This window comes from Vidua chalybeata, chromosome 19 (assembly GCF_026979565.1).
Source record: "Vidua chalybeata isolate OUT-0048 chromosome 19, bVidCha1 merged haplotype, whole genome shotgun sequence".
Taxonomy (NCBI): domain Eukaryota; kingdom Metazoa; phylum Chordata; class Aves; order Passeriformes; family Viduidae; genus Vidua; species Vidua chalybeata.
The window spans coordinates 6,649,720-6,666,824 of NC_071548.1; the positions used below are offsets into that span (position 1 = coordinate 6,649,720).

Genomic DNA, 17,105 nt, shown 5'->3' on the forward strand with positions numbered 1-17,105 from the left:
GGCTGCTCCCCGGGGCTCGGTCCGAGGGGGTTCCTCGGCCCTCCGCCCCGCCCCGGGCCCACGGCCGGAGCCCCGGTGGGGACGGTGCCCGGCGGGAGGAGCGGCGCCGGAGCTCCCCTCCCCGCCCGTTTGGCAACTGTTGGTTCGGAGCTCGCACACAACCCGAGCTCTGTCCGTGGGTTTATTTTAAACAGTTTAATTTGCCTCGGAGGAGCGGCCGCTGCCCGGCAGAGACCAGCCCAGTGCGGCAGTTCTGGGAATCAGCGCCGGCGGACCGGCTGCTCTGAAATGCAAACGAGCCCCGGAGCGCTGCCGGGGCGGGCAGGGAGAGCGGGGGAGGGACGGGACGGGCACGACGCGGCTCCGGGGCTGCCCGGCGGGACCGGCTCCCCGTATCGGGACCTGGCGGGGGGACCCGCGGTCCCGGACTCTGCCTTGCCCGGCGGGGCGGCGAACGCCGGTTCTGCCGGGGCAAAAACCGTGTAGGTCCCTTCGGAGCCGTTCAGCCGCGGCGGGGCTCGCCCCGGGGGGGAGAAGAGACACCGGGGAGGTGACATTGCCGGGCAGGCGATCTGGCTCCGCGTGAGCGCGTCCCACGTGTGCGGAGCAGGAGAGCCCCGGCGCGGCCCCGCCGGACAACGAGCTCTTCCTGAGCTCCTCCGGGACCCTTCCCGGCCCTCCGCGGGCTCCGCGCTCGCAGGCGGGCGGGACGGCGGGCACGGCGCGCGGCCGGGCCGGGGTTCCCGGGAGCCGCGGGCCGGGCCCGGGCGGGGCGGAGGCGCGGGCAGCGGCGCGGAAGCGGAAGGCGGCGTCGCCATGGCAGCGCGGAAGCGGAAGGCGCGGGCGATGGCGGCGGGCGGCGCGGCGCTGTGGCGGCGGCTCTCGGCCTGGCTGCCGCGGGGCCGCCTCGGCCTGGCCGCGCTGCTCGGCCGCCTCTCCGACCGCCTCTCCCGCGGCCGCGACCGCCGCGCCCGCAGGTAAGGACCGGCCGGGACCCCGCCGGCTCTCCCGGGGCTGGGAGGCAGCGGGAGCCCTCGGCCGCCCCCGCAGTCGGTGTCGCGTTACCGGGGCATTCCCCGCTCGCCGCTTCCCCTTTCCGGCCCGGCCCAGCCCCTTGAAAAAGCCGCGCAGGGGTAAAGGGGCGGCCCGGTACCCCCAGGCCGGAGTCGGAGTGGGGTTCGGCTCTGCTCTCGCAGACGCCTGTAGCTCGCCCCACTGTCCGATCGCCCTCGGCACAACAGCTGAGCGTTATTTCCCCTTCATTTCCCATTTCCTTGCCTCCCACTGTCACCAGGCGCTGGCCGGCATCTCTCTGTCCCCAGGGCCAGGCGCCCCGCGGCCGTCACAGCTCAGCCCTCGGGCCCGGTTTGCGTGCTCGGCTCAGCCCACCCGGGCCGGCTGGTGGCGGGGGGCGAGGTGCCCCGTCCCCGAAGCGGTGTCAGCCCCCTCAGTGCCGGGGCTGCGTCGGGCAGGGAGGCGAGCGGGGCAGGGCACGCTGTGCCCGCGGCTCTCACCGCTCACGGTGCTGTCACCGCGCTCCCGGGGGAGGGGGGGCATCAGTCTGTGTTCTCGTTCACACCGAGGAAATTCTTGCCACGCTTCTCTTTTGGTCTCGCCGGTGTTTTTAGGGCAGATAAATTCGGCTGAGCCCTGGGAAGCAATCACTGAGTTCACAGAGCAGCACTGTAGATCCCCCCGTGTGCTGATGGGTGTGTGGGTGAAAGGACAGCACTGCGTCCCGCAGTTTCACTTCACCTCTGGCTCTGAAGATGAGGTTTTACAGTGAATAGGAGTTTCAGCTGCATTGTGAGTTTCTGTACCAAACCTGCATTTTAAAAAATAGAACACACCCCAAAAAATCCGTTGTTTCTATTTAGGGTAAACTTTTTATTCAGAAGGGTTCTGAGGTGGTTCCTTTTGATTCCGTTTTCTCTTTCTGGTTAACTCAGTGATGTGAAGTACGTGGAAAGGGCTCCCCCCTAGTTCATTTTCTGTTCCTCTGAAACCTGTTTTGTCACAGTGTGGAATTTTGATGATTTCTTCATAATGTTACAAGATTTCTGATAGTTGTGTGTGCGTGGTTGCGGGCATTGGTTGTACCAGGTAGTCACTGAGCTGATGTCAGTCACTGGTGGGTAGAAGCTGCTGCTCTGGGAGCCAGTTGCTCTGCCAGTGGCTCTGTGGCTGGAGCAAAATACTGATTTATTTGATAATTCTAAAAGCCATAGGTTCTCAACGCTGAATAAGGTGTAAATTTCAGTATTGGGTTGAAAGATCAGTGTTGACACACTGTAAATTACTTAGGGAGTGAAAAATCTGGAGGATGCAATTAGTGAGGGTAAATTGACCTATGCAGAATTAATCCAAATCAAACCAAATAGTACTGGTGCTGCAGGTTGATGTTCCTCCAAATGTTCCTGTCAGAGTCCAGATGCTCCAAGCTCAACCCGTCACTGCCTGCAGTCTTCAGAGCTGCCCCTGGCTCCAGGCAGGCAGGTACAGGGCCACAGGTGCAGTTGGACTCACAGTTCCAACAATCCTTGCTAGAAAATGCCTTCTGGGAATCATGTTTCTGGAAGGTGTCTGCTTGGCCACTGGTCTGGCTTATGGAAGGGTAATTGGGTTGGCCAATGAGATAATGAGGACAATATTCTTCTCTGTTGATTGTTATTGTAAAATACATAAAATTTGCCACTGCTTCCTCCCTGGGAATAATTCCAGAGGATGTTGTTTGTGACCTGAGGGGCTGGATTAAAGCCCAACGATGCCACTGCTCTGTGGGCTGAGCATTCGGTGGGCTTTAAAACCCTGTGTTTTTGGATCCAGTGTGAATTCCTGTAGCTCTGTGTGCCATGCTCCCTTGCAGATGGAACAGTGGGAATCTGCTCTCTGCGTGTGGCCTGTGAGGCTTGAGGTGAGCAAAGGTGTATGAAGGTTGTGCTCAGGTTCTGTAGAGACTTAGGAGAATGTGCCTGAAAAGTGGTATTTCTCATGTTTCTGTTCTGCTTTATTTTTTTCTGCACCTTTTAGGGGATATTTGCATTGTTTTTAACAGCCTGTGCTGGTGATCTCTTGTCACTTCTGGGTATTCAGGCTGTGCCCAGTCCACATGATCTGTTAAAACCCACCATCCCAGGAGTTCCTGCACTGACTGACTCAGATTTCGGTCTTCATGAATAGTCAGTGACAAACTCGTGGATTTTACAGGAAACGCCACTATGAACTGGTTTCCTTGTAAGGATGTTTGGAAACCTTGTGAAGATCCAGGGTTGTATCATGAACCAGATGAGTGAAATCATCTTCCTGGAATCTCTGTTCATTTGGGCTCTGGATTGTGGTAAAAAGCCAGAAGTTCCTTGTAACAAATTCTGGTAAAGGTTGTGATCAAGTTTCCTCTTGGTGTGTGGTGGTGGTGGAATCATCAGGATGGGCCACAGGACGGTGGCTGCCTGCTGGCCTGAGGACCTGGTGGTCCTGAGGGTAAGACAGCCACCCTGGTTCCATCCCAAGAAGTGTGGCTCCCATGAGTGGGGTTTGCAGACTGGAGTGGTTCGTGTGGGTTTGGGGATGCAGTTCAGTCCCTTGCTCATGGATTCCTGGATCTCATGGGAGCTGCTGCTGCTAATTGTGCTGAAATGTGGTTTTGTCATGCGAACAGACTCCTGCTGGGGGTTATTCTATGACTGGATGAATTTGCATGTGTGAAACCTCGGAGAGGAGAAGTTGCTGCTTGCTTCCTGTCACCCACTGGCAGTAAGCTGGTTTCTTCCCAAAGTGACTTCAAAGAAATTAAATTTGTACCGAAATTTCTTTTTGAAGAATGAGTTTTCTGACGTCTCTCTCACAGGGAACGTGTGGAAACCTCCCCTTTTGTGAGGTTTGCAGGGGAAGTCACGACCCTTTCTTGTGCTTCTGCGGAGTGGCGGTGGCGTTGCTGGAGGGGGATGGATCCCTGTTGTGGCCCTTGGTGCATTCCTGCTGGGACATAGTCGCTCCTTTTGTGGGTCCTTCTTGGGGTGTCATTGCTCTGCCTTTGCTGGGGCTTGCACTTGGCCACCTTGTGTGCTGTGGATCTATTTCTGGATAAGATTGAGGGATGGAGGCATTTTTATCTTTAAAGCAGTGTGATCTTTAAACTTGAAACATGAACTTCAGCCCAGCTGAGAACAAAGCTCGACGTGAAGGGAGTGTTGGCTGGTGTGTGTGTGATGGAGATAATCCAGAAGTGGCTGGTTACAGGTACAGGTGGTACCAGCACAGCACTGTCAGACACCTGAGCATCCACAATCTAATTTTCTGCAGCTCCCGCCTCATTCCCCTCCCATGTTATCCTGATGAAGTAGTTGTTTCCCCTCATCTCCATGCCAGCTCAGGGGAGGAGCTGGTGATGTTCAGATCTGTTCTCCCACATTTTGCCTGTGTCTCTCTGTTTCTACATTTGGCTTTGATGATCCAGATCAGATTATGGAAAGGGAAAGGCATTCTTGCCATTGTGGATCCCTGCCATGTATTGGCCCTGGCTGCAGCTCTTCCTTTGCCTGCTTGGAGACTTGCTTGGAAGCAAAAGTTTCACTACAAAGAATTTCTTCATCTTTCTTTGCACAGATCATCATGGCTCCTTCTAGCCCCACTACTCACCCCTCCTGTTCCAGTGATCACAGCCCCACCGTGTTCCCTCTGTCCAGAAGGAGCGCACAGGTTCCAGTGGATCAGGAATCTGGTCCCAGAATTTGGGATCTCCAGCTCACATGTCAAGGTGCTTTCATCCCCGGCAGAATTCTATGAACTCTTGAAGGTAAGCTGTGGGCTGCAAGTTGTGGGAATGGTTTTGACACAATCCCAGTTTTGCAGCTGCTGCCTGGTAACTGCTCTCGTATAGAATAGGTTTAGCTGCAGGGAGTGTGCTCTTCAGTTTCCCTGAAAGCACTAGTTTCTTGAATTTTAGATGCAGCAGTGGTGCTGCTGTGGCTCCGCAGAGCTCCGTGTGTTCTACGTCACCACTGTCCATGTCTTACCTTTCCTTCCTCAAGGCCAGGGAGCCAGAGCAGAGATGTGGCTGAAGGCATCCTCCCCGGGGAGTGCAGCACTGCCAGGTCTGGGCTGGTGGCTCCTCAGGACCAGACACCCTGTGTGACACTGAGCTTGTTTTCTGCTGCTCCCAGGTGCAGATAAAAGCAGCCAAGCAGCGGGTGGTGATGGCCTCACTGTACCTGGGAACAGGAGTCCTTGAGCAGGAGCTGGTGAGTGTGGAAGGGTTTGGGAAGGCCAGGAAGGGAATGCAGGGGAGGGATGTGGAAGGGAGGCACGCTTCTGGTTGAGGTCTGGTACAGAGCCAGGGAACTGCTGCACTTCTTCAGGGGATAGTTAGCCTGGATCTGTCAGAAGGGACTGGCCTGCTGTTCTGAGTGCTCGGGGGGGCCTTTGTAAAACTCAGGTCATGGGAATCTATCTTTCCCTGACATTTTTCTTGAATGGGACTCGAGCTGTAGGTGTGTAGTGCTGTGCTTGGTGCTCCAGGTACAGGACACAGATGAAGGATTGGTTTTCTGCATTTGAGACCGAGGCCAGCTTTGCTTCATGGTATTTGCCTTTTTTTGTTCTTTCCTCTGGAAACAAAAGCATTTTTGCCCAAGGGCTTGAGGAAGAAGCCTGGCCTTGGCCAGGTTCTGATGTTAGGAAGCAAATGCCCTGGCAGGGTAAAGGTGGATGGAGCCTGCATAGGATTTATGCCCAACTTTGTCTGGGCTTGCACACAGGATTTGAATTTGCATCTGACAAACAACCTTGTAGTTAAAGAATAAAAATGCAGTGAATTCCTGCCAATGTTTGTCTTTGGTGATGTGAGTCTGTAATTTGGGAATGATATCGGGACTTTTTCTGTGAACATTAATTGCTCTTGTGAGACCTGAAGAATGTGGACATGTAAAACTGAGGCCCTTTGATCTGTGGCTTTAGGCTGATGGAGGCTGCCAGGCTGGCAGATGCAAAGGCTGAACTGGCTGTGCTTGGCACAAGGAGGAAGGACTTGCACCAGGGTGTGGGAACTGTCTTGGCCAGGGTCTCCTGCTGCTGAGCACTTCCCTTGGAAAGTGTATTTGCTTTTGTAATGAGGAGAGAACTCTCTCTGCAGGTGTATTGCTTAGAAGAAACACTGGAGAAATCACTGCAAGCAGAAGGCTCACCCGACCTCAGAGTTTCCATTCTCCTCGACTACACCAGGGGTTCCCGGGGTAGGAATTGCTGCTCATTGCTTTTGTCAGAGCCTGATTTTACGGTTAGGCTAGAGAGACATTTCAGAGTGGGTATTTTGGCCAATTGGACCTACTTGCTTAAAGCATGCACATTTTAGGATTGGCCTTTTGTATTCCAGAACTGCGTATTCCCAGAAAATCTTCAAGCTCAACAGCTTTTCTTCCAAAAATAGGTGGTAGGAGCAAGAAGGGCCAAAATACTCCGTGCAGCTTGTGTAGTCTTGCTTAGTTCATTTGTTAGTGCACTTGCCCTTACCCATCATGCTCACTTACATTTTCATTTTGAAAGGAGAATGGGAATTGCTGGAAGCAGCAGCAGCACACTGAATCAGGAACCTGTGGTCATCTGCAGTGACTCTTGTAGATGTGTTACCAGTGCTGGTGAGGCTTGGTTAAGAAGCTTGAAAAGTGTCAGACCTGCCTTGTGACTGATTCGGAATGTCAGTTTCAATATTGACATAGTGCAAATGAAAGTGATCTAAAAATAACAAAGAAAAAAGGAAAACATGTGAAGTGCAGTGGATGGGAGGGGTGCTCACCCTGTAACCAGCTGAAGAGCTGTGTCGTGATGTGTCCTGTCTGTGTGATCTTTGTGTGAAGCTCCCTTTCTCTCCCAGGCAGGAAGAATTCTCGAACAATGCTGATCCCATTGCTGCAGCGATTTCCCGAGCAGGTCCGCGTGTCCCTCTTCCACACCCCAAACCTGCGTGGACTTCTCCGGCTCCTGATTCCAGAGCGTTTCAATGAGACCATTGGGCTGCAGCACATCAAGGTCTATCTCTTCGATGACAACGTGATCCTGAGCGGGTGAGTCCTGCTGCGTCTGGCCTTGGTGCGGTCGTTTCGCTGGCCTTTGGGCAGGGTGTCTGTGCTGCCAGAGTTGTCTGAACATCCGGACTCCATCGTGATCCTATCAGTGCTCTTCTGCGATGGGAGAGCAACCACAGTTCCTGCACATGAGATTCTCAGATGAAAGCGAGCCTTTCTTAACGGGAAAAATATTTTGAGATTCTGAAGGAAATGGCCAGTTTGTGCTTTAGTGCAGCTATCCCAGAGTGAGGCCTGTAGCCTGACCTGGGAGGCTGAGAATCGTGTCTGTGCTCTGAACCCGTCTCTTCCCTTTCTCTTCAGTGCAAACCTGAGTGATCTGTACTTCACCAACCGTCAGGACCGCTACGTCTTGCTGCGGGACTCTCCTGAGATTGCAGACTTCTTCACGGAGCTTGTGGATGCGATTGGAGATGTGTCCCTGCAGTTACAGCAGGATGATACAGTCCAGATGATGGAGGGAATGGTACACCCATACCAGGGTAGGAGGGAGTTGTCTCACCTGGTTGAGTGATGGGATCCAGAGGAGAGGAGTGACAGCCAAGGTTTAAGGATGACTTAGACTCCATCCATGTGGGAATTGCTGGGTGTCTGACCATTGTTCAGACTGTGGGGTGTCCTGTTTTGAGCCATTCAGTACTATAATCAAGATTGATTGAGTTTCAGGACTGGGTCTCTTGGAGTTTTCCCAGCACAGTGGCTGTGATAGGCTGATTTGACAGGGCATGAAGAGACTGGAAGTAACTCTGAAACAGTCTCAGTGCTGCCTCATAAATGTGCTGCTTTTGGCCTTAAATAAGAACTTCAGTCCATTAGGAAGTTTTTCTGATGATAGTAGCTGCAATTCCAGGTGCTCTGGATGTGCATGTTCTGAAGGGTTTATAAATGTGCTGCTATTGTTGTTAATTAATATTTTGTAGTAGAGTTTGTTCTGGGAATCAAATGGGAATCAGTTCAGGAAGATTGGGAACAAGCGTAAAATTGGGCAGAGAAGGGCAGTGATGGGCCAGGCTGATTGCATCATCAGTTTTTGTCCTGGCCTTGCACTGCTGGGTGATGTAAGTTCAGGCTGGGGGTGGGGGTTTATTTGTGTGTTCCAGCTCATTCTTGGTTGTCAGTGTAGCCTTGCCCTCATCCTTTCCTTTCTCAGAGGATTTTTCAGGCTGCTGCCAGTTGTTGAGCATTTCTGTAGCGTAGCTCTGCCAACCTTGAAACAGCTGGTTTGGGCCTTAAGACAGAGAGTCATGTGCCCTCTGTGTTGGCTCCTGTTTGTTCCTGTATCCTGGTGACAGAGGTGACACGTAGCTCTGTGCCTGTAGACCTCAGACACATCTCTCTGACTTTGCCTGCAGGAGACAAAGTGGCTTACTGTGAGATTGCCAACCAGAGGGTCATGGAGGTCATCAACTCTGCCCGCACACGGCAAGAGCTCCTTCATGAAAAGACTTTCCACAGCAGCCAGCCAGGTAGCTCCCTCTTATCCCAGCAAGGCTCTCAGGCATCTGGGAGTCTGAAACCAGAGCCTGACACCTGGATCTATCCCTTAATCCAAATGAAACCTTTTGGGATTCAAATAGACGAGATGGTCACAGAGACACTCCTGACAGAGGCTGAGCGGGATGCCAGGATATACCTCACCACTGGCTACTTCAACTTGACACAGGCCTACATGGACCTCATCCTGGGCACAAGGGCTGAGTACCGGATCCTCCTGGCCTCGCCAGAGGTCAATGGGTTTTTTGGTGCCAAAGGGGTGGCAGGTGCCATCCCTGCTGCCTACGTTTACATTGAACAGCAGTTTTACAGTGAGGTCTGCTGCCTGCAGCAGCAGGAGAGAGTGCAGCTACAGGAGTACTCCCGTGCTGGGTGGACGTTCCATGCCAAAGGTAAGGTGGCCCTTATCCCAAGGGGTCTTGTTCAGAGGTGTGTGAGAACTGTGCATTTGGATTGCGAAAGGAGTGAGGGGCTGGCTGGGTGCCAGTCTGGGCTTAACCTTCAAAACACTCCTCCAAGGTTCAAACAACATGCTTGTGTAAACCTGGAGGGTTTGGATCACTTGCCTTTGCCTTTGGTTCAATGCAGTCACAGGGATGATGTGAGAGCGGTCACTGTGGTGGCACTGAAGCACTGGCTGGATGAAAAAGGCGATGCAAAGGGAAGGAAGCATCTGGATGTGTTTATGGTGCAGTCAGTGCCTGGTGCTGTTTCTTGTATCCCTTGGGCAGGTTTCAGCAGGTTGGAGTGCTGACTCTGCTGGGGACCCTGCAGCCATATCGGGGGCAGGTGCTGGAAGGGAGCTGCTCCCGGGGCCTTCCCAGCAGCAGGTCTGCGTGGGGACAATGTGAGCGTTGGGGGATTTGCACCAGCTCCCGTTCCCAGCTCACAGGGGTGCGGTGTGAGGAGCTGCAGCATGTGCTTATGGCAGTCAGGGCAGCCAGAGGGCAAGGGGCTGAGGAACGAATATGGACTAACATGCAGTGAGTTAATGAAGCCACCCTCGAGGTCTTCTCTGGGAGACCCTGCGTTCCTGCTGGATACACTGTGCCCAGTTCCCACAGGCTCAGCAGGGTGCTCCAGCTGGAGTGTTTGGGCTGTGGTTGGAACACTGGGCTTCTGGCCATTCCTGTTTTGAAGAGAGCTGTTAGTGGGAATGGCTCCATCCCCCTGCTTCTCACAGGGGTGCTCAGAGGGAGCTCAGAGGTGGTGGGGAGGAAAAGCTGACTTGGCATCCTTCTCGATTGTCTTAAATCCCTGGGTGCTACTGGGTGCCTCTGTGTTGAAATGACAGATTTCAGAGTGCCCCTCCCCAGCGTGGCTGGGAGTGCAGGGAAAACCCTTATCTCACACAGGGCAGAACGAGGAGGGCCCTGCCTGCCTGCCTGGGGTGTCCTGTGTCTTTCAGGATGCACGTGCTTGAGCAATCTGTGCTTCCCAGGTTCTGCCTTTGTTGAGCACTGCTACCTCCCAGTGGGATGTGGTTTGGCATAAATTGAGCCCAGAAAGGAGGGCTGCTTTTCCCAGCTACCAAGGTGCAGATGGTCACCAGTCCCGTTTGGGCCAGCCAGGCCTTGTGGGACAGTGCTTTGGGCTTTCTGCTGTGTGGTGTTTGCTTGGAGAGGGATGCAGGGCTTGGAGTTGAGCAGCTCCAGTGCGTAGCAGGAGGGACAGCTGGAGACATTTGCTGCCTTGTTTCCATTCCCCTTCAGAGTGCTGGGAGGGTCATGTGCAGCTCCTCCTCTGGCATGCTCTGCCCTTGGCACACGTTGGATTCACCTCATTTCCTTCTGCAGGAGTCACGTGGTGTGGCAGAGAGGACAAGGACAGAAGAGGGAAGGGAGGAAGCCTTGGAGATGTGAAGGGCATGTGCACAAGGAGCACATGGAGCCTAGCTCCTGGCTGAGGACATGAGATTTCCAGCAGCAAACAGTGCCTGTTGGTGCTTCCTCTCTGGGCTAAGACATGAGACACCCTTGAGTCTCCCATGGGATCCCCAAACACTGGGGCTGTGCTGCATGCCCCTCCTGCTCCCTTTAACATGTTTGTATCTGCATGCAACAATGTCAAGTGGTGCTCCCAGGGATGTCTCTCCGAGGTGCCCGTGCAGGTGTAGCAGAGCTCTGCACAGATGGGGTGCACAGATGGGGTGCACGTCTGAGCAGGACTGCCAGCAGCTGTCCTGGTGTGACATCCCAAAGCCTATCTGCCACTTCCCTGGGTGTGGTGTTGGGGGTGACAGGGGTGCATCCCTTGGGATCAGGGTCCCTTCCAAGCACGTTGTGGTGGCAGGGTGCTGGGCAGGTGGCTGTGTGCTGTGAGATAAACCCTGTCACTGCTATTGACTGGCGCTGGGAAGCTGTGCTTCCCCTTGCTGGAAGGTGAGTCACTGTTTGAGCAGATCCTGCCAGATGGCCGTGAAACCAGAGACTTGTAAAGGCTGTGGGACTGCCACAGGACACTGGGGAAGGCAAGGAATCTGTTCCTCATGGCTGCTGCTTGGGCAGAGGTCCAGCCTTTGGCTGGTCAGGCACCAGACAGCCCCTGGCAGGGTCCTGTTTGGTGGCAGAACGTGACAAAACCCTGTGCCATGTGGCTCCCAGGGCCCGTGGTGGGCTGTCCAGCCCCGCTGTGGTGGGGTGAGCCTGCGGGGGCTGGAGGTGCTGTGGCACTAGGGCAGTGCCAGCTCTGTCAGTGTGTGCTGTGGGGGCGGGGAGGAGCTTACAGGAACTGGCAGTGAATCGGCAGCATCTTACTCAAGGCATTCTTGGAACTGCTCTGGGGCTGAGTTGGGAAACCTGCTGCTATTTTAAGGCCGAGGTGGTTTTTATGCTACGGGTTCTTTGTTGCAGTCTGTGTGTGACCAGCCATGGGGATAAGCCTCTACCAGAGACTCACCCAGGGCTCTGCTGAGGAGAGCAAAGGCTTTCTGGCTCCATTTGTGCAGAGTGGCCACACAGCCTCTCCTTGGCAGCAGTCCTGATTCTCCTGTGGCTGTTCCTTCTTGCCCTGCCGCAGTGGTGTGCTTGAGAATAATGTGATGTTTCCATCTTTCCCTTGAAAACCTGTCCTGGGCTCTGTCCTGCTCTCTGTGCTGGCAGAGCTGTGGCGGCTGTGTTGGTGAGTGGCTGTGGGGGCCAGGTGCCCTGGCAAGAGTCTGATCTCATCCCTGGTGGCTCCTCTGGAAGTGAAGGAGTGAAATAATTTGCACTTCTCATCTGTGTCTCTTCACAGTGGCATGTGAGTTCACCTGCCAGAGCTGGGAGATGCCTCTTCATGTCATGGTCCTGGGATGGGGGTTGGTCCCTGGCCCTGGGACAGGCTGGACAGACTTAGCCTGTCTGGCTGGGACTCTGGGGCTGGTTCCTTCACTGGAAACCTGTTTGTCTTCTCTGAGTGTTTCTGAATTCACTGTGGTGCAAAACAGCCTCTAATGCAGTGACAGGACTTGCTCTGGGTTGTTTTGGGGCTGTGTATTCCTGGGGTACACTGGGGGTGCTGCACTTCCAGTCAGAACACTGAGATTTGGGCTGTGCCCCCACACCCCACACATGGCACACACTGTACACACAGCAGAGCAGCCCTGCAGGCCCTGCTGGGCTGCTCTCACTCTCGGGCTCCTGTACAGAGTCTGTAATCCACGTTTAAAGCATTTGATTGACCCTGAGTGAAGGCACCGTGTGAGCCCACCCTGGCTGCACCTTTGGCTGTCACGCTGCCTCTCTTCCTCATTTTTCCTGCAGGCCTCTGGCTGTACCTGGCAGGGAGCGACCTGCCCTGCCTGACCCTGATTGGCTCTCCAAATTTCGGATATCGATCAGTTCATCGCGACTTGGAAGCTCAGGTTGCAATAGTGACAGAAAATAAAGCCTTGCAGCAGCAGCTCCATCAGGTAAGCAGCACATTCCGGGGATGCAGTGGGGATCTTGTACTTCTGGGTCACACAGGGAATGCTGAGGACGCAGTGGCAATAAAAACCTCCAGCTACAATAACTCAGAAGCTGCTGGAGCAGCGTGGGGAGTCCTGAGGAGCTGTCAGTGAAGTGACTATTGATGAGCTGCCTGCTGCAAGTACCCAGTGCTGGGAAATGAGGCCGTAACGGGAAGGAATGTGTGTCCCCAGTGACCTCGGGTACCGGGAGTGCTCAGGGCTGCATGTGCACAGAGCCTTGGGAGGACCTGCTGACTCCTCTGCTCACCAGCCACGCTGCACCTCTGAGCCTTAACCCCAGCATCTGAGCATTGCCCAGGGCATGGCAGGTTCTGGGGTAATGAGGCCGGGCCCTTGGAGTGTCTGAGCTTGGACTGGAATAGGGTTTCTGGACTGGCTGGGATGCCCATGAAGTTCTGTGATAAAATCCTTATCTTGAATAATAATAATATGACATTATATAATCTTGACACAAACATGTTTAAGTGCTTTGATATTCAATGTCCCAGGGCTTTTCTGTGCTGTTTTTAATTAGGCAGCTTGTAATGCTCAGCAGTTCTGCTGCTGCTCCGAATCCTGCCTGGTTCTCCAGCTGTCTTGACTGAATCTTGTGCTGGAACTGACTGTCCCAAGTCATTTCTCCTGCAGTGTTCTGTTTCAAAGCAGATGTTTGGTGCCTCTTGGAGACCTCAGAAATGCACTGTGTGAGGCAGGTGCTGGCAGAGTTGTCTGCAGGATCAATGGGAATTGCCCTCTTGCATCAGGGCTCTTCCCTGGGATGAGTCAGAGTGTATCTAATCAAAAACAATTCTATTACTGGAAGAGTTGCTTGAGTATTTCAATTCATGTCTTGCCTCTGCTTGTTTCTAATGGAAGGGGAAAATCAATGGAAATGTGACACAAAGGAATTTTCTCACACAGGGCTGCAGTGATCTCATTCAAAGGGCTTTAAACCATTCCCGATTGCTGGAAGCTGATTCTGAGATGGGCTGCGTGTTTACTTTCTGTGGTCTTTTTTAGAAGACTTAATCCATTCCTGGGATGCTGCCATGAAATCACTTTGCCTATGTAATGTTCAGTTCCATTTTAAAAATGTGTGCTGAGATTTGGGAAGAAATGGGAGTGGTCTGGTTGTCTTTGGGTGCTTCTGTGAATGAACTGAGATTGATTCAGGGAACTGGCCTTGCCTCTGGTGCTCAGATCTCACCATAATGGATGTTCATGGAGCAGAATCCTCACAGCAGGGCTGACTATAGCTCTTGGAGCATTTGAGGGCTCTCAAATTAGAGTGAATTGGCAGATTAATGTCTTGGTTCATCTTTTTGGTGTTACTTTCCAGTACTTGGTTCCTGCTTCCCTGTTCCACCCTGAATTTAAATAGTGCAGAGTTCTGCTGTTTGTGACAGCTTCAATTATAAAAAATGATGATGAACAAACTTCCAGGAGCTGTTTGGCTCCTTGTTTGCCTGCAGATCCTGAAACCTGACTGTTTGTGCTAAAAACTCCACTTACCTGTGATCAAAGCACTGCTCTCACGTGCTGTGAGCGTGTTATCAGCAGGGTGGTTCATTTCCTCCCTCAGCAGTTGGGTGCACGCTGTGGGGACCCGAGTGTTTCTGGTAATTTAGCTGAGATCACGACTGCACATTCATCTGCAAACACGGCGCCTGAGCTGTGTCTAGAAAGAGCTGCATAAGCCAGTCCCAGGAGGTTTGGGTGAGGTTTCCTTTTCTGGCAATTACAGCCTGGCCTTGAGGAGTTTTCTGAAACTGAAGCTCAGCTCATGCAGCTGTGGGGCACAAAAAGGCAAAACCGTCTACCCTTGTTCTCTGTAGAGTTTTAATTGCAAATTCTTGAGGAGAAATGGTGCATTCTTGTGGCAAGATCCCTGGTCAGCTTTATCTGAGAATTTCCTTCTCTGAAAGACCGTTATGTAATTTAACACTTGGGATTTACTGAGATGATGTTTCTTTCCCTGTTCAGGAGCAAGAGCAGCTTTACCTCTGCTCAGGTGTGGTCTCAACATCAACGTTTGAGCAGCCAAGTCGTTATGTGAAACTGTGGGTGAAGCTGGTGACACCTTTCATCAAGAATTTCTTTTGAAAGAAGAAAAGTTGCTGCTTTGGGTGAGTTTGCTGCCATTATGAGGAATTATATTGTACTGACTGTAGTGGATAGCTGCAGTGCTCTGTCATGAAAGAAAGATTTGAACAATTAGTTCATGGCCATGCAGATGATGTGGGGAAAACCAGGAACTTCTCGATTCCTCTAGGGTACTGGTTGCCATGGACTGGGCTCAGTGCTCAGGTCCTGACTGGGTTTTGTCTACTAGAATTTCTGGAAGGGCCACTGGCAGAGAACCCATACAGTGGTATTTTCCATGCATGGAAATAAAACTCCCTTTCTGAAATGTCCCTTTCAGAGTTTCACAGAGAGAGACAGTGTTTGTGCTGTCTTGACCAGCCAATAGAAAGCATTGCTGGAATACTTTAAATGTTTTGTCTTTGTATCCAGTCAGGGCTTTGCTTTGCCCCTCTAGTGTTGGTTAACAGGGGCGGTTGGTTTTGCTTTTCTGTTTTGTGGTGTCCTGGGGTTCCTGGTGGTTCCACTGCCCCGTGACTCGAGCCCTTGTGAGCTTCAGGCCATCACTCCTGCCTGTTCCTGTGCCGGGCAGTCCGTGCAGCGGGCACTGTGTGCCAGGGTGCTGTGTGTTCCCACAGCCCTTTACTTACCTAACAACAGCCTCCCCCTCAGCAGGGTTTGCCTGGCTCCTTCACATTCAGATATGTTACAAGTGTCTTTCACGAGTTGTGAAAGGGCAGGAGAAGACCTTCAGTGCTGGTGTGGGTTTGGGATGTTTCTTGCTGGAAGTAGGAGGCTTGAACCATAACATCCTGCAAAGAAGCCAGGTAAAAAGGTGTGGGAGTGCAGGGTAGGGTGTGAACAAGGGTTTCTGATCTGGCAGTGGCACAAGCAGGATTTCTGGCACCTGAAAAAAGCTGATGGTAAGTGTGAAACTCAGTTGTAACTGATTGTGAATACTGCTGCTATGTAAAGAAATGAGCTGCCCTCTGTGCCTGCCCTTGGGGCTTTTCTGACTGTGAGCTGTGAGGAAAGTGTGAGGTAACTGTATTTTAGAACTAATTGTTCAAATATTTCACAGGGTGGGATTTTGGTGAATTGTTTTATGCCAAAAGGATCAGCCTTGGCAGATCTACTCACCTTAAAGTGTGTTACTGCTGATACAAATTATTTGTTGTGAAGAAAAGGCTGAGTAGGTTCTGTACCCTAGAGATAGAAATAACATACTTCAGAGAGGAACCTGTTTGCAGCTGGACCTTCTCTGGGCTGTGCAGGTTGGGTGTTGGTGAACTGGACCAAATCCACACCTTTCTTCTCCCGTCTGCTCCAGCCAGACAGATGCTCCATGCAGGAGCGTGAGGAGTTTCTGCTCAGTTTGCACTGAGCTATCACACAAAGAGCTGTGGGAAGATGGAGAGCCAGAAGAGGGAAAGGAGTCAGGCACTTGTGTGCAGTTGTTCTGTCTGGCTTCCCACGGTGGTCTGGCTCCCCACCAGCACCACATCAGAAACCACCAGTGGAAAACCAGTATCCGCCCTGAGAACCCCGTGTGCTGCGAGAGCAGGCTCCACACGGCAGCGCTTCCAGCACTGGTTTTATTGATACTTCGCTAAAATGGTTCTGGTACAATCAAACATAGACTGAGTTACACAACTTGGAAGTTTTTACAAGTAAAAGTACTGCTGTTTTCCATTGCCATTAAAGTCTAGGCCTCTAGGAGCAGAGCCACACCAGCCAGGACCCACTTGGCAGCTTTTTCTTTTGTCTTCAGGTTGAAGGTCCAGACGTAGGTGGGCCCTCGCATCCGTGTCTTGTAGACGGGACATTCGTAGACGTTGATGGTGTCCATGCGGTCCACGGGGATGGCTCTGAGCAGGATGACCGGCATCTCGGGCGTCAGCTCCTTCATGCGCGCGTCCGCGATGGAGCCCGAGGGGACGTCCCAGCGCGCACCTGCGGGGCCCGCAGGCGTCAGGGGGCCCTGGCAGCGCCCCGGGCTGCTCCCCAGGGCCTTTCTTCACAGCTACTCGTGGCTGGGAGCTCAGAGGTTAAGGTCGGGTGGAGTGGCTCAATGGCGGTAGTCTGACGTGTTCTCATCTCACTGTGACCCAGGACTGCATTTGCCTTACTGCGTGTGGGATGTCTGAATAAATTCTGTCCCCACCCCTCCCTTCATCACGGCTTTATGTGGGAATTGCAGAGGTCAAGGTGAACTGGCCGTGGTGGGATGTGTCACATGCTGTCCCACGTGCTCTCTGCTTTTGTCTAAGTGGACCTCTCAGCTGCTCTCCTTCCCTCTCATTAGCAGTAATTACCGTGGATTTAAGTTTCTCAAGCATCAACTGTGCTTGAGCACATATGTATTCACTAGAGCCCTGTAGCTCCAGGAGCCCCGGGGTTCATGGGCTGGAGCCCAAATTGCTAAAACACAAATTTCTGGTTTGGAAAGGCTGTGTGATCCGGGCAGTGCTGCCCTCAGCTGGCAGCTGAGCCTGGACCCAGATGGACCCAGATGGACC

The 17,105-nt window shown here is 53.0% G+C and overlaps 2 protein-coding genes across 4 annotated transcripts in view; one reads left to right on the forward strand and one right to left on the reverse strand.

Annotated features, from left to right (window-relative positions):
* The first annotated feature begins 816 nt into the window (after positions 1-816).
* On the forward strand, positions 817-16,761 carry PGS1 (phosphatidylglycerophosphate synthase 1). The gene is made up of 10 exons (XM_053960235.1): positions 817-977; positions 4,606-4,795; positions 5,163-5,240; positions 6,131-6,230; positions 6,869-7,058; positions 7,383-7,561; positions 8,432-8,965; positions 12,317-12,465; positions 14,488-14,630; positions 16,358-16,761. The coding sequence occupies exons 1-9, from the start codon at positions 817-819 to the stop codon at positions 14,605-14,607; spliced, it is 1,701 nt and encodes a 566-aa protein (XP_053816210.1). The 3' UTR covers positions 14,608-14,630; positions 16,358-16,761.
* The window catches only part of DNAH17 (dynein axonemal heavy chain 17), a 33,294-nt gene continuing 32,352 nt past the window's right edge, over positions 16,164-17,105 (reverse strand). For all 3 annotated transcript variants that reach the window (XM_053960233.1, XM_053960234.1, XM_053960232.1), the window contains one exon: positions 16,164-16,539. In XM_053960233.1, coding sequence (XP_053816208.1) covers positions 16,292-16,539 — 248 coding nt within the window. In that variant the 3' untranslated portion in view covers positions 16,164-16,291. The remainder of the gene's footprint in view (positions 16,540-17,105) is intronic.

Excerpts from the sequence above, each read along its gene's own strand:
- PGS1 (XM_053960235.1), top strand. The coding sequence starts at position 817 with ATGGCAGCGCGGAAGCGGAAGGCGCGGGCGATGGCGGCGGGCGGCGCG. Across the intron at positions 7,562-8,431 it reads AATGGTACACCCATACCAGG|GAGACAAAGTGGCTTACTGT; the intron begins GTAGGAGGGAGT and ends CTTTGCCTGCAG. Across the intron at positions 8,966-12,316 it reads GTGGACGTTCCATGCCAAAG|GCCTCTGGCTGTACCTGGCA; the intron begins GTAAGGTGGCCC and ends TTTTTCCTGCAG.